Source organism: Hipposideros armiger, unplaced genomic scaffold, assembly GCF_001890085.2.
Source record: "Hipposideros armiger isolate ML-2016 unplaced genomic scaffold, ASM189008v1 scaffold_1585, whole genome shotgun sequence".
Taxonomy (NCBI): domain Eukaryota; kingdom Metazoa; phylum Chordata; class Mammalia; order Chiroptera; family Hipposideridae; genus Hipposideros; species Hipposideros armiger.
The window spans coordinates 43,084-60,464 of NW_017732935.1; the positions used below are offsets into that span (position 1 = coordinate 43,084).

The 17,381-nt window shown below is 36.6% G+C and overlaps 2 protein-coding genes across 2 annotated transcripts; both read right to left on the minus strand.

Annotated features, from left to right (window-relative positions):
* Positions 1 to 2,339: 2,339 nt before the first annotated feature.
* LOC109377849 (olfactory receptor 4S2-like) lies at positions 2,340 to 3,278 on the minus strand. Its single transcript, XM_019634326.1, has one exon. It carries the CDS (start codon positions 3,276 to 3,278, stop codon positions 2,340 to 2,342), a length of 939 nt encoding a protein of 312 aa, XP_019489871.1.
* An 11,871-nt stretch (positions 3,279 to 15,149) lies between these two features.
* Positions 15,150 to 16,091, minus strand: LOC109377856 (olfactory receptor 4Q3). The gene has a single exon (XM_019634330.1). It carries the CDS (start codon positions 16,089 to 16,091, stop codon positions 15,150 to 15,152), a length of 942 nt encoding a protein of 313 aa, XP_019489875.1.
* Positions 16,092 to 17,381: the final 1,290 nt, after the last annotated feature.

The window sequence follows — 17,381 nt, forward strand, 5'->3', positions numbered from 1 at the left end:
CAAGATCAGGAATAAGACAAGGATGGCCACTCTTACCACTGCTATGCAACATAGTACTGGACGCTCTAGCCAGAGCAATCAGTCAAGTGAAAGAAATAAAAGACATACAAATTGAGAATGAAGAGCTAAAATTGTCACTTTTTGCAGGTGACACAATTCTTTATTTAAAAAAGCCTGAAGACTCCACCAAAAAACTATTAGAAACAATAAACAAATCAGTAAATACAGTATGCAATGTACATTTCTATGTCTGCATATTCTTCATATCAGGATACAAAATCAGTGTACAAAAATCCATTGTATTCCTATATACTAACAATGAAATTTAAAAAAAACAAATGAAATAAACAATTCCTTTTGTAATTGCACATGAAGAATAAAATACCTAGGAATAAACTTAACAAAGGAAGTGAAAGACTTATGCACTGAAAACTACAAGATTTTAAAAGAAACTAAAGAGGACACAAAGAAATAAAAAGATATCTCATGTTCATAGATTGGAATAATTAAAATAGTTAAAATGGTCATATTACTCAAAGCAATATACAGATTTAATGCAATCTTCATCCAAAGTCCCATGGCATTTTTTTTTTAAAGAAAGAGAACAACAAAAAAAAATCAACAGACTCAAATGTCACCACAGAAGATAACTCAAGCAATCCAGAGAAAAAAGAATAAAGCTGGAAGTATCACAGTTCCTAACTTCAAATTATACAACAAAGTGACAATAATCAAAACAGCATGGCATTGGCAGAAAAACAGATGCACAGACCAATGGAACAAAATTAAGAGCCCAGAAATAAACCTACATATATATGGGCAAATAATTTTAAACAAAGGGGCCAAAAGCAGCAATGGAGAAAAGAAAGCCTTTTCAATAAATGGTGCTGGGAAAATTGAAAAGCCACGTGCAAAAGAATGAAGCTAGACTGCTATCTGTCACCATATACCAAAATTAACTCCAAATGGATCAAAGATCTAAACACAAGACCTGAAACAATAAATTGCATAAAAGAAAGCATAGGTACTAAACTTATAGACCTTGGTCTTAGAGAGGATTTTATGCAGTTGACCACAAAGGCAAGGGAAGTAAAAGCAAAAATAAATAAATGGGACTATATCAAACTAAAAGCTTCGTCATGCAAAAAAAAACCAAACCCATCAACAAAAAGACAATGAAACAAATGGGAGAAGACATTTACAAACATCATCTCCCATAAGGGGTTAATATCCAAAATATATAAAGAACTCATACAATTCAACAACAAAAAATATCCAATTAAAAATGAGCAGAAGAACTGAACAGACATAAAAAGAGACATACAAAAGGCCAACAAATATATGAAAAGATGCTCATTATGGTTTGATGTGCATTTCCCTAATAGCCGTTGAAATGCACATCTAACCATAATGAGATACCACCTCACATCTCTTAGAATGGATATTATCAACAAGACAAATAATAACAAGTTTTGGAGAGGATGTGAAGAAAAAGGCACCCTCACACACTGCTGGTGGGAATGTAAATTGGTACAGCTACTATGGAAAACAGTATGAAAGTTCCTCAAAAAATTGAGAATAGAGCTACCATAGGACCAAGCAATCCCTCTTCTAAGTATCTATGCCAAAAATTTGAAAACATTTATTCATAAATATATATGTACCCCAATATTCATTGCAGCATTATTCATGGTGCCCAAGACATAGAAACAGCTGAAGTGTCCTTTGATAGAGGATTGGATAAAGAAGATGTGGTACATATATACAGTGGAATATTACTCAGCCGTAAGAAAAAATGAAATACTGCCATTTGTGACAACATAGATGGATCTTGAGAATATCATGCTAAGCAAAATAAATCAGGTAGAAAAAATCGAAACCATGTGATGTCACTCATATATGGTATATAAAACTGAAATCAACAAACAAGACAAATAAACAAAAACTCAGACACAGATAGCAATATAGTGGTTACCAGAGGGAAAGTGGGGGTGGGTGAGAGGTAGAAAAGGGTAAAGGGGATCAAGTATATGGTTACCGAAGGAGATTTGATTTTGGGTGGTGAATACACAATGCAATATACAGATGATGTATTATAGTACACTTGAAACCTATATAATTTAATTAGCCAATGTTGCCCCAATAATTTAAATACATTTTTAAAAAGTAATAAAAAATGAAAAATAAAGATCAACATTAAATTTTTAAAAATTAAAATAAGTATTTCCTATTAAATGAAATGTATGAGATAGTTGAATTTTAAAGACTGTTCCTTAAAATTATTAAGTTAGGGACCATTGAAGGTATCACCTATTCTCTGATTTTGCTGTCCTGACAAACTAACCATTCTGCTTTTCCTTCCAGGAGACCTTGCGACTCCATAGCCATTTTATGGCATTCTTTACATCTTCATTTCTCAGAGTATAGATGAGTGGGTTTAGCATTGGGGTGATGGTGGTATAAAACACAGACACAGCCTTATCCAGTGGAAAAGTAGTGGATGGACGGAGATAAATAAAGATACAAGGGACAAAGAAGAAAGTTACTACAGTGAAATGAGACCCACAGGTAGAGAGAGCCTTGCGCCGGCTCTCTGCAGACCGCTTCCGAAGACTAGATAGAATGACTGTGTAGGAGGCCAGCAGAATGAGGAAACACCCCAGGGAAATGAGACCACTATTGGCAATCACCAACATATTTACCAGGGTAGTATCAGCACAGGCAAGTTTTAGGACTGGATGGACATCACAAAAGTAGTGGTCAATGACCTGAGCATTGCAGAAGGGCAGCTGGAAGGTCAGGAGGGTCTGAACAAAAGAATGACCCAGGGCTCCTAACCAGGACAGTGATGCAAGCACAATACAAGCATTGGCACTCATAATCTTAGTATAATGGAGAGGTTGGCATATGGCAGCATAACGGTCAAAAGCCATGACGGTCAAAACAAAAATCTCAGCACAACCAAAAAAGTGGAAGGTAAACATCTGACTTACACAGCCCCAATAGGAAATAGTCTTTTTCTCAGAAACAAAGTCTGCAATCATCTTAGGTGCTGTGGCTGAGGAATAGGCAATATCCACAAAGGACAAGTTACTGAGGAAGAAATACATGGGTGTGTGGAGCCGGGCAACAGAAAGGACTGTAAGCAAAATGAGCAGATTTCCTGCTATGATCACAACATAGAAGAGGAGGAATAGGGCAAAGAACATCAGTTGCATTCCAGGGTCTTGAGAAAGTCCTAGGAATATAAACTCAGTGACATTGTTGGCCACTTCCATGAGGACCCAAGCAGGACTGGTGGTGTGGCTCTGGTTCTCTGCAAAAATAAATTAATGTTATAAACCATTGTAAACATGGTAATTCATTTTGTGTTACACTTAAACCTATAGTTCATTTCTCCCAAAAAAGAATGTAGAGATTATGAGGGTTTTTTTTTAAAATTAAAGTTTATTGGAATTTAATTTTTTTCCTAATTCTCCTCTCTCCCTTCTTCCCTCTCTCCCCCCCCTCCCCTTTCCCTCTCTCTTATATTAGAAATTCTCTTTGGGATGAAAAAAACTTAAATCAATTATTAAGTGGGTACATTAATTTCTGAAGCTAGAGATAAAAGCAACAAGTCAGAATCCGAGATATGATGTTTAAATTTCCTAGCTGAATGTTTTAAATATAATATATACAGATCAGCTTTAGAAGAATAATGTTCTGCTTAATCAAGTGAGAAAGAATCCACTTCCAGTTTCTAAATTAGGATGGAAGTTTTGATACAATTAAAAATTAAGTCATTTTTAGTGACTGAGAACAATATATGCAGTGGCTTCCTGCTTATCAAAAACGTATGCTTATTAATAGACAATAGAGGAGTTTGATTCCTAACCTTGACCTGCATGTGAAAATTCAACTTTGCTTGCCATGAGGCCAAGCTATACAGAGAAATACTTTTTCCTATGTTGCTCTAAAGAGTTGGAAACTATAAAGATTATTGAAATCCCTATTATCCTCAATGAATTTGCTTTGTAAAAGCCCCAGATAACACTCCATCCTTATAAACATAAGTAAGAATTAGGAATAGAATTTCCATAGATTATGTTATAAACAGTAGTTAAAAAATAAGCATCTGATAGAGTTTACAGGAATGCCTAAGGCATTCAGAGAAAACTATTGGATAAAAATAATCAGGGAAGAATTCTTGAAAGAAATGAATTATGAGGCAAGATCTAAAGAAGTTTCTCAAAATAAAAAGGGCTTTTCTGAATCATGCAAATTACTAGTTATTTTCATCTTTACTAAGAGCATCTCTTTTCTACATGAATAGTGGAAAGAACCCTGCCCCGAAGCTGAGTGATTTAGGTTTGAACACCCTCAACAACCAGTAACTTTGGCTAAATTCATCTATGTTCTCTGAATCTCAGTTTTTCTCATCTATAGGATGGATGATAAAGTTATTTACCTCACCAAGCTGTTACATAAATAAAATGAGATCATCAGTGTAACTTTTTTGTATTCATGAAGTGTTTGCTTTATAACTTGAATCTATGAAGTGGGATCTCTCTAGTATGTAGAATTTGTAATTTGATCTAGTCAGCTATTATACAAAAGTTATATAAACAATTAATAGAAAATATTGAAATTCATACATTATTTTAGCATCCGCCTATTTTCATTGCAGAGATACTATTAATAGTTAACATTTATTAAGCACTTTACTATGTGCAGGAATGTATACTAAACTATTAGCAGATGTTACTTCATCTATTCTCACAGCAATATTATAATTCTTATCTCCATTATCTTATCTACATTAGCTTATCTACAGAGCACAAAAGTTTGAAGAGGTGAGATAAATCAACCAATATAACATAGTGAAGGGTCTGTCATTTGAATTGCTGCATTCTGATTCCAGAATCCATGAAACACACATCCCCATAAATAAATGAAAGATAGGTAGACAGATAGATAGAATGATAAACAGAAAGATGATAGATAATGGATAGGTAGACAGATTAGATAAATGATTGACAGATGATAGATGATGATAGATAATAGATAGATGATCGATAGAGTCATAAAAAAGAATTACATTTAAAAAATCAATTGTTTCTTATGTGTGAAGTCCTTTGATTGGAGGATATGATCCATGTCCTTCAATCTTTGAATATTCTGTGGCACTATAAGAGTAAAGCCAAATTATGCTCAATTATGACAAATCGGTAAAATCATAAGGGTTGAAAAAATTAGATAATAATAGAAAACACTTACATTGTACTTACTATGTGCCATGTGTTTTTCTAAGTGGTATTATAATAACTCATTTAATTCTCATAACAATCTTAGGAGATAGGCTATCATCATTATACCCAATTTAGAGATGAGGAAACTGAAGCACAGAGAAAATGAAAAATTTGCCCAAAGTCATAGAGCTAGTGATTGGCAGACTTGGTATTTGAACTTAGGCAATGGGACATCAAAATGTATTTTCTTAATGAATATGTATACTGCTGAGTCTGACGGTATCAATGTCACCATTCCTGCTTTCTCATTTGAAAGTCTCATTTGAAACTTTCTGCAACAATCAAAAGGTTCCACTTCTGCTAATCATGAAGAGTATAGCTTATTTTTTTAACTGCATCCAGTATTTAGAGTCAAAGACCACAGTTGTAACTAGCAAGATCATCACAACATACACAGTTTGTACCAACTTTGCTCAAATTAAACTTATAATAAGAATACAACAAGTGATGTGATATTTCATTTGATGTGTGTTGACAATCAAATAGAGGAGCTCCATGTGTAAACTCACAATCACAGGTCTCTGACATAACAGTAAAGAAGTTCAAAAGAATCAAGGACACCTTTCCAGAGAAGGTCATCACTGAGTGGAATTTTGAAAGGTGAGTTAGAGTTCACCTGAATAAAGAGGATTTCAGGGAGTGAGCACAGAAGAGTGGAAGGGCAGGAAGGATGTTCCAGGACTAGTGAAAAAGATATATGAAAATAAATGGTGTAAACCATCAAAGCATCCTCTGTGATGTCCAACATAATGACATGATTCAGCACAGAACCCATGAAGGGAAGTGTCAGCAAATAGGGCTAAAAAGGAAGAATTGCTCAGATCATAAAGAACCTTATGAATTAAGTTAAGGAGTTGGAATTTATCTTGAATGATTTGGGGGATCATAAAGAAAAGATTACTCCCACATCATGAGGGCAACAGCAATGTGAGATAGTGGAGATGCTTGTTAAAAAGAAGAAGCCTGAAACCCAGTTTGCCCAGGTTCAAATTCTAGCTCTACTACTACACGCTAACTAGCACTATGACATCAGGAAAACTGCTTAACTTTCCTTGACCTCAGTTTTTTCAAGTATAAAATATAAATAAGAATAGTACATGGTAAGGGGATTAAGAAATACAAATTGGTAGATACAAAGTAGTCACAGGGATATAAAATACAGCATAGGGAATAGAGTTAATAATATGGTAGTAACTATATATAGTGCCAGGTGGGTACTAGACTAGTCAGGTGGATCATTTTGTAAATTATATAAATGTCTAACCACTATGCTATTCACCTGAAACTAATATAAAATAATATTGAATGTCAACTGTAATTGATTAATTAATTTTAAATTAAAAAAAGAATAGTACGTACCATGTAAGTTTTGTAAATATTAAATGTGTGTTACATATAAAGCACTTATGTACATGGCATACTGTAAGTAAATATATAATTTTCATACCCATGTTAGTGATTGCAGAACATGCTGACAGGAAGGAGACAGCGAAGCCTGGATAACAGTCATCTTAGGACACTAATCTCTTCCAATATTCATCTCCTAATTCCCATTTATATGTATTTCTATGCTTGTCAAAATTTTAGAAAATGCATCTTCTGCTGACTCTCACCTTCTCAAGTATATTCTTTGACTGGAGTAGTAACAGAGTATAGTCCATATCTCTGCATGGCTTTGTTTAAGAGTGCAAGCAAGGATACACAAAGATGTTTGGGCAGCTGCCCTATTATTCCTGAACGGTAATGGTCTCGACTTTATCTAGGATGCCCCTCTGAAGCCCATCAAATTAATCCAAGTCTAATAGCCAAGATCTTTCTACTATCTTCATTGGGACAAAGAGCTGGACACTCAGCTCCGCCTCTTACATGCTATGTGACATTCATACAATTTTTCTCACTTCTATTAACCTCAGAGTCCTCCCCTGTAAGACAATAATGACACCCATGGTAAGGATCAAATTGATTAATGGACATAAAAACAATAAGTGACCTGCAAATCTAAGTCATGACCATTTTAGTGGTAGGATTTCAAAAGCATCAGCATTGTCCGTGTGAACTCTGTAGACCAGAGCCTCCATGGAACGGATTATTTCCACGGGTCCTTCAGGTTCTTAAGTCAAATTTGATCTCTCTTGGGTAATACCAAAGAATATATACCAGTTATAACGGGGTTTATGCTGTTAAAGACATAAGGTTGCTCCTTGATTTAACATCATGAGCCCATCTAAATTATTTAAAATAGAACGAATAGTAAGACTGCAGCTCCCTGGATTCCTCCGGGGAAGAGATTTCGTCTTGGTTTTTCCTATGAGCGATTTGCAAAGGGCAGAGGTCAAACATTCTGTATCTCGTTCCTAACAGCCAGCTTCACAGCAAGCTCTTTGTGCAATAGTGTCTGAGCAAGTAAAGTAGTGAGAAAATCTGCAAATACGTTAATGTAACACAATGTGGACTACATTTCATGCAGCACCAATATTCATTTATCTTTTCACATAAGAAATATTTATTGAGCACATTTTCTGTGTCTGGTTCTGTGCTGTGAAGATAAAAAGATGAATAAAACCCTATTCCTGACATAAAGCCATTCATTTTAGAGTAATAGCTTTAAATAACCTCCTCAGATCCCCTTAGGTTTATGTAAAGTTTTACTTTTATATGGGTAAAAAGGCTCTTAGAGATCACTTGACTTTATTCCATTCATTTTACTGTTGATGTAACAAATGAGGTGCAGAGAGGAAATTGAATTATCTAGGTTTCACTGTTAGTGGTAAAGCTAGGACTAAATTCCAATTGAAATAATATTGATACACACTTTAAACTGTGACAAGCTACTTCCTGAATTACTTAATGGAATTACTAGAACAGATGTAAAGCAAGTGAAAGATTTGAAAATTCCTCTTTATCCTTGAATAGGATTTGAATCAATGAAAATTGCCCTTGCCTCTCTTTCACCAGTTGTTAATTTGTCATTCCAGTTGGAAAACTTACTCCAGCTGTCTTCTTGAGTGTGGTCCCACGACATGGATTTGTACAATCTGAGATCTTCTTGGATCTATAAAACTGTCTGAGATAGAAACGTGGTCTATATCCAGATATTCACACTAAAAAATTGAGTTCTGTATGGCGATACTTCTTCTATGCACATGCCACATTTCACAGAAAAGATAACACCTACAGCCTAAGAAGAGATTCTGAGTTTCTCTCTCTCTCTCTCTCTCTCTCTCTCTCTCTCTCTCTCTCTCTCTCTCTCTCTCTCTCTCTCNTCTCTCTCTCTCTCTCTCTCTCTCTCTCTCTCTCTCTCTCTCTCTCTCTTTCTCTTTCTCTCTCTCCCAGGATTGTATGATTATATAGCCATATCATGTCCTCTGATCTTGCTCTGCGAGAACTTTCTATGTCCCTGCTGCCGAAACCATCAGCAACCTGCCTCATCACAACCCTGAGGGAATTACTAAGCCAGTGATTGGGGAGCCACTGGAGAGCACTGTTAGGCAGAGAAAGTGCAAGTGCAATCCCCACTAAATGACTCCTTGTAAAAAGTATAATGAACGCTATTTGGTAAGTAACTAGTTAATAAATATTGAGGCCATTTCCACAGTTTTGCACAATTTATTCAAGAAGGGAGAGGGTGATGTTCGTATCACTATTGAATCACTAACCCAACAACAAAATATTTGTTTATAAAACTACTAAATATTTTACTTCATTTTAAAATTTGCTGAAGCTCAAGTTGGCAAGCAAAATATTTAATTTAGTGGCACTGTGAAGGTACTGCCTCAGCCCTATTACATCAATGGGTTTCTAAGGGATTTAGGTCAAGGGGGCTTGGCTGAAGATAAGGGTTACACCTCTGAAACTGAGTATAAAATTTATCACCGAATTATAGTATAAACTGTCAGGTCAAGCCTCAAGCTCTGTGTGTTTGAATAGTACAACCATATAACAGGAAACATACAGTAACCCAAATTATATTCACCTTGTTAGTAATATTCTGAGACAAAAATGATTATGTTACAGCATAAAGTGCTTTTTGTTGTTGTTGACAAGTTTATTGTTCTATGACTCTCTAGGTTATAAATAAAGTTGTTGTTTAGACAAGGAAATAGCTGTCATGGCAGTCCTGGTTTTACTGGGTTCTCTACTCGAATTCCTTTTGAGATGAAGAACTATGTCACATGATTCTTTTTTTCACCCTCTTTTTTCCTTATCTTGTTTTCTCTTCTTTCCATTCTTCCTTCCTCCTTTCCTTCCCTCAAAACTATATTTAGACAGAGAAAGTCAAATACTGCATGATATCACTAATATGTGGAATCTAAACAAGCCAAACACATAGAAACAGAGTAGAATGGTGGTTACCAGGGGCTGGGGGGAAGGAGAATTGGGGAGCTGTTGTTAAAGGATACTAACTTGCAACTAGAAAATTAATAACTTCTAGAGATCTAATGCACAGCATAGTGATCACAGTCAACAATACTGTATTATATACTTCAAAGTTGCTAAGAAACAAGATCCTAAATGTTCTCATTACAAAAAAGAAATGGTAATTATGTGACATGATAGAGTTGTTAGTTAAAGCTTATGGTAGTAATCATATTGCAATATATAAATGTATCAAATCAATACGTCGTACACCTTAAATTAACACAATGTTATATGTAAATTATATCTCAATAAAAAATATTAAGCATTTATTCTTGGCTGGGCACTGTGCTGGATAGTCTGGATACAAAGACCATTGAATAATGGGCAGCCCAATAAGTGAAAAGAAAAAGAAGTCAAATATATGGTGAAGAAAGAACTGAAAGAAATATATGGTGATGAACGCACAATGCAATATACAGATGATGTAGTATAGAAATGTGCACTTGAAATTTATATAATCTTACTACCAATGTTACCCTAATAAATTTAATTTAAAAAATTACAATATGGTAAGTGCTATGATGACAAAAGATAGGTATAGCGTGCTATGAAAATTCACATAAGGATCAGTTAATAAAACTCTGTAAGGACAGGATTAGAGATGACTTCCAAGAAGTTAACACTCTTAATCTGATATTGAAGGTAAAAAGTGGGTAATTCCGGCAGAGAAAGCAACATGTTCAGAGGCATAAGTGTATGGGGAAACTGTAAATAGCTCAGAGGTTCATATTATGGGACAGGACTGGGACAATAAGTGGGGACTATGACTGAGACTTGGTCTTGGAACAAGCTTAGTCACTAGAACTGGGCCCAGGGTTTAGAGTGGTACTGCAGCAAAGTGAATAATATGGGGATTCTTAGGTATTATCCTAGATTTTCTTATCCCCTTTTATGCCCCATTGTCCCACAAATTGCCATGATAATATTTGTACCAGAATCTGAGACAGGATAGAACTTGCAGGTGAAAGAAGAAGAAGAGGTGGGTAGGGACAGGAATTCAAACAGTTATTCTCTTAAGAGATAGGAGCCAGACTGCACCATATTTGCATTATAGATTTTGCCATTTCCTCTAAGTAACAGAAGCTCACCAGGTGCTTGTGTTTTTTTATGGAATAATTACAAAACGTTTCCTAGGTACATAAAGAACATAAGGACAATAAATCAATAACTAGCATGAAAATAGATAAAAAATAGATAACTTGAGTAAGCCTAATCATTAAAGAAAAACGATTGAAATATAAATACAATATGGAGTTTAGTTAATATTGTATCAATGTTGGTTCATTAATTGTGACAGTGTACCAGAGTAATGTAAGATGTTAACAATAGGGGAAATGGTGTGAGATAAACAGAAACTCTCTGTACTATCTTTGCAACTTTCCTGTAAATTGAAAACTATTCTAATATTTTTTCAATTATTTAAATTTAAAAGTTATGGCATAAAAGCCTTGAAAGCATGATGTTAACCTGAACATTATAATAAAAAACTTAAAATGTGGGGTTTTTTTTTACATTAAAAAAATTGTTTTTGAGGATGCTTATACTATCACCTAACATGAAATGTCTTGTATTGAGTCTGGCTTCAATATGAATGGGGAGTTACTAAGGGTTTTACTGTCACATGGCAGGGGTTTACAGTCAAAAGTTCTAGTTCTGTGATTCTGTCCTGTGATTCTCTAGAATCAAAAAACTGTACAATTTTCTTTCAGCCTTTAGTTCCCTTTTAATTTAATGGAACAATTAGCAATAGTGGTAACATAAGCAGTCAATATTTATTGAGTTCTGACCACAGGTAGACACCCTTGCTTATTAGAGCTTTACAAGCATCACTTTGCTTAGTTTTCCTGAGAACCCTATGAAGCAGGTATAATTGTCCCCATTTTACAGTCGAAGGAGTACCAAGAGGTCACTCGCCCTTGGGCAAGTGGTAGAGCTGGACCATGACGAGGCTGTCTGATTCCAGAGTTCCACACTTCTGACCTCTGTGCTCTACACCCCTCAGTCCTCTCGGCTCACATATGGCCTTAGAATGCTATTCACCTTCCTCTGGTGGATATTGAGACTTTATAGTTAGGTATTTGATATATATAGTATATATATATAGTATACTATATATATATAGTATAGTTAGCTATTGATGCTTTGGGGAACACCCAAATGACAGATGTCTACCACATTTCCAGGAACATAAGAGGCACTCAGCAAATAGCTGTTGAATTAATGAATGGATAATAAATTAATAATGCATTAGTGAATGAGTAATGAATTAATGAATATTAAAACATCCAAAACTCCCTAGTAGTTATTTATTAGAGGGATATCTCCCAGGAAATGTTTTCTCTAAATTAGGGGTAAACATTGTGATGACATGCTGACTTCTCTCCCATAATGCTTCCTAGTTTCTAGGTCCCTTAGAGGGAGAAATATGGCAATGGGAAAAACTTCTCCTTCTAAAAACTCCCACCAAGTGACTCCTTGTAAATCTATATTGAATGTCACTTGGTAAATAACTAGTTAATAAATATTCAGGCCATTTTCACACAGTTTTGCACAATTGGGGCAAAGGAAGGGGGAGGTTGGTACTCAGCATCACTGTATTGGATCTCTAACTCAACAGCAACAAAAAACCTACCTCTACTTATTATTATTTGGCCATCTTACTATTTTCTTACTAGATTTCCCTTACCCCAGAAGGATGGACCCAAGGAAGAGGCTCAGGCAGACCCTGAAAGTGGGCTCAGAGCATTTAAGCAGGGAACTGTGTAGATAATATAAATCATGGACAGTCTGAAAAACAAATATTATCAGCTTAATAAAGAGAATTTTGATATAGATAATTGATTAAGCAAGTATCAGAGGATTGAAAATACAAAAGGGAATATACAAAATTCTTATGTTTCTGAATATTTTGCTACCAATCCCAGCTATCAACAAGACATTTTAAATGTTTTCTCAAGGCCTTAAATTTTGCTATGAAAGGGGGACATTAGTAAATGGGGGTGTTCAGGGAGCTAATGAAAAAAGAAAGCCTGGAGCCTCACATTCCTGTGATGTGCCTGGCTGACTCTTGGTATCATTTACCTCCTTGCCAACCCACACACTACTCTCTGTCTGGCAGTTTCCTCCCGTCTGCTCTTCTGCATACTCACTGTAGGCAATGGATCTCTGTGGAAATATTGTGGAGTTTGGGAAAGAGGAGAGCGCAATCTGTACTTACCAGGGATGCCACTCTCAGCCTCACTCATACTATTAAGAAATCATCCAAGTGGTTGCCTTCTTCTGGTCTGAGTCCTTCTGTAGCAGTACATACATGCATACATGCATTGCATACATACATACTCGTACATACATACTTACATACATAAATACTGTTTCTTTTTCTTTTTTTCCCCAAAGATTTTTATTGGGGAATTGGGGGAAGGGGAACAGACAAGTTGCTGTCCTTTTGTTCTTCAGTCTAGTTGTGGAGGACGTTGCTTCACTGGCCCAAGTTGGCACCATCATTGCACTCCTCCCGGGTGAGGCAGATCAGTCGCCGGCTTCTGGACGGCCGCTCACGGCCGCTCATGCTGGCTGCTGGCTACACACAGTAGACCATGGCAACCCACTGCCACAGGGACTGCAGACTAAGCTGTCGCCGGCAACTCACGGCAGCCCAGCTCCAGGTTGAGCTGTTGTTCAGCATCTTAGCTGTAGAGGGCAGTGTCACTGGCCCTCATATGTGGGATCCGAACTGGGGCCCTCTGGTGTCCCAAGCCAGCTCTTAACCATCGCACCACTCGGCCGGCCCATAAATACTGTTTCTTAAACATAAAGTCACTAACGGCCAGTACAAAAATGAAAATCCATTCCTTATTCCAATGTAAAGAAAGCTCTTATGTGATGAGGAGGTATTACAAATTTCCTAATATAACTTAGTAGTAGGTGGAATTTCAGACATTTTTTTTCCTTGATGTATGTTTTCAGCTAAGTAATCAGAAAAGTTTCTCCATAGCAATTGATTAGTAAATAAAGTGAACAAATATAAAAATATTCCTGGAAGTCCATCTTTATATTATTATTTAGCAGATAAAGTTGCAAAGAATCTTATATCAGAAACTAGGAACCTTAAAAATAAATGTTTACATGAGTTTTTTAAGGATGTCCTAGTTCTGGAGCTTCTATCAAGTAAGTTGAAACTAAGCAATTAGTCTACATACTTGTATTTGGGATAAATACTCTTTCTGGGGAGAAAAAAATATTAGCTTAATCTTAATTATCTAAAGTTACTAGCTTTTTTCATTGAATACACTTTTTCTAAGTGATTTTGGGCAAGTCACTCAAATCTGTGTTCATTTCTAAAAATGAAATTCAATCATATTACCTACTCCTCAGAGCACTTTTTTTTTTTAACTGAGCCATCCTGCCACCTATTGGCAGCTCAGCAGAAACTCAGCTCAGGCCGGGTATCGAGCCACTGTTACTCAGAGCTTGCACTCTTGTGTGAGCTCTTAACCAACTGAGCCACTCGGCCAGTTAGCTTTGAGCCCCTCAAAGCACTTTCAAGACTCAGGTAATAACCATGAGAACCTCAAGGATAAGCACCAGGTCAGGGGATGCTTTAAAACAGCTCATTTCTTTCTTTTTGTTTTCCTTTAGCATTCAGAGCTCTTAAACATTATAATCAGTCGAGCCAGCTTATCAACTCGCCCCCCCACTATAATGCCACTCAAAGAAAAACTCGAGGGGAAATGGGAGACCTCTTCTCCAGCAGCCTGTACAGCAGAATCCTAAGAGCTCTCATCACCCAGCTCTCCCAGACTTCCTTTCCTGCCACACATAAGCTTTGCTAAGGGTGTGTATTCATTCAAGAGAGTTGTTCAATTGCATTTCTAAAATTTGGCGTAAGACAGAACACAGTTTTTGGGCGAGCACTTATATTCATATACAGGGTGGTTAGCAATGTTTTCAGGCTTCGTTAGGACAGGACAAAAGGGAGTCACACTGCTTCCAAAGAGGCTCCGATGAGACATCAGAAGGAGCTTCCTGACACCAGGAATTGTTAGACCCTGGAGGAGCAGGACACAATAGGAGATGTAATATATTCTCTCATTTGAACACAGTTTAAAAGTGAAATGAATTGAATAAAGGAAGACTACTAATAGACAAAGGATAGAAGAGTTGATCTTTCAAGGTGTCCTCTTGACTCTAGCCCTCAATCAATTACTGTTACCATTTGGGGGATAGTAAACACTCCTGAGTTCCCTGCTTACTATTTGATACCTGAGAAAGTCACCTATGCCTCATAACTATAATCAAGAACAAGGCATTATAATTTTTATGCTGGTTTCTCTTTTATATCAAAGTCACCAAATTGGTTTTCATCCATGAACTCAGGTACGGAATGAGTTGAGTGTCCCAAGAAAGAGTATGTTTTCGAAATCACCTCTTCCCGCTCATCCTTTAACATGGCAGCAAGATGCCACATGATTTTTTCCTCAGCTTCTTCATGGCTGTCTTCATATCAGCATTTCTGAGTGTGTAGATGAGGGGGTTCAACATAGGTGTGACCACTGTGTAAAAGACGGAGACTACCTTATCCACCGGGAAGCTGCAGAAAGGCCTCAGGTAGATGAATACACACGGCACGAATATCAGGCTGACCACTGTTAAGTGGGAGGCGCAGGTAGAGAGTGCCTTGCTCTGGCCCTGGCGGTAGCGAGTTCTCAACGTGATGAGGATGACAGCGTAAGAGAAGAGCAAGACCAAGAAGCAGACAAGAGACAGCAGACCACTGTTTGAGACCATCAGTACCTCTACCACATATGTGTCCATGCAGGCTAGCTTGATGACCTGTGGGACATCACAGTAGAAGTTATCCAGTTCATTGGGACCACAAAAGGGCAGCTGGATGATCAGTGTGACTTGTGTGATGGAGTGGATGAAACCCCCACACCAGCAGGCAAAAACCAACTGAAAGCACAGCTGGCGGTTCATGACTGTCAGATAATGCAAAGGATGACATATGGCAACATACCTATCGTAGGCCATGACTGTCAGCAGAAACATCTCACTGGCTCCCAGGAAGTGCAGGAAGTAAATCTGGGCCAGGCATCCTGAAAAAGAGATGACCTTGCCCTGCTGTAGGAAATCCCCTAACATCTTGGGCACAGTAACACAGCTCAGGCATAGGTCAATGAAGGACAGGTAGCTCAAAAAATAGTACATAGGAGATTGGAGTAGGTGAGCATCTGCTTGCACTGTGACCACTATCAAGAGGTTTCCCAGAACAATAGCCACGTACATCAACAAAAATACTAAGAAGAGAAATAGCTGCAGCTCCCAAGAAGATGATAGACCCAGAAGAACAAATTCTGTCACCTTCGAATCATTTTCTTTTTTCATCAAGTCGAGAATACCAACTGACCTAAAAAAGGAATTAAATTGGAACAAGAGAGATTTAAGATAACCAGAGGGTAAGGATGGAGGGGGTGGTAGAAGTGGGAAAAGGAGGTCAAATATACGGTGATGGAAGGAAAACTGACTCTGGGTGGGGAACACACAATGTGATATATAGATGATGTATTACAGAATTGTACACCTGAAACCTATGTAATTTTACTAACCAGTGTCGCCCCAATATTTAAAGAAAAAATTTTTTAAGTTTGATGTAATATTAAGAGAGAGAAAAAGAAAGAGAGAGAGAGAGAGAGAGAGAGAGAGAGAGAGGGAGAGAGAGATTTAAATTAGACAAAAAGCAAAAAAAAAATAGTCATCAGATTCTGAGTCTGGTGTTTATAGAACATTATTCCAAGGTGAAAAAAACACTTAAGCAAATTCCATGAGGTATGAAATGTACATTCTTGTGTAACTAGAACAAGGAACATCACTTTGCATCTCTTCCAATGCTTATTCCTATAATGATTTTAAATTGCATTTACAACAAACTAGGAAGGGAGACAATGACCTGGGCATGAGGTGATGAGAACATGAGAATCATTCCAATTTTTAAAAGAATTATGTTCATTAAGGACAAGAGCTCTGGAATGAAGTATCTAGATTCAGTGCCCAGCTCTATCGCTCACCAATGAAGTAACCTCAAGCAAGGTATTAAACGTGAGTTTTATTCTGTGTTGATTCAATCTAATATGATAATAATATCTCCCAAAGTTGCTTTGAGAATCTATAGTAATCTACGAGCAATATACATTTACACAAAAAAATGACTAAATCCCTCAAAGGGAATATTTCTTATTCATCTTCGTACTCCCACCACAATGCTTATTGCATACTAATTTATCAAATTGAATGAAGACTATATTGTGCTGTAAATTGCTATATTGTACAAAGGTTAGTAGTTATAAATGTAGGTGTTAGGAAACAAATTATTTAGGAAGGATTGAAAAGTAGCTCATGTTCTTTGTCCTTATTTATTATCCCAGGTGACAGAGGTTTGGAAGTTTGTAGAGACTGGATAAGAAGAAATAAAACCTTTACATTTATTTTTTAATTTTTTTCTTACATTAGTTTCAGGTGTACAAAACAACAGAATGATTAGACATTTACACCCCTCATAAAGTGATAACCCCACAAAGTTTACTACGCCTCTGACATCATACATAGCTGTTACAATACCATTGACTATATTCCCTATGCTGTATTTTACATCCCATGACTACATATACAGAGGGGGCC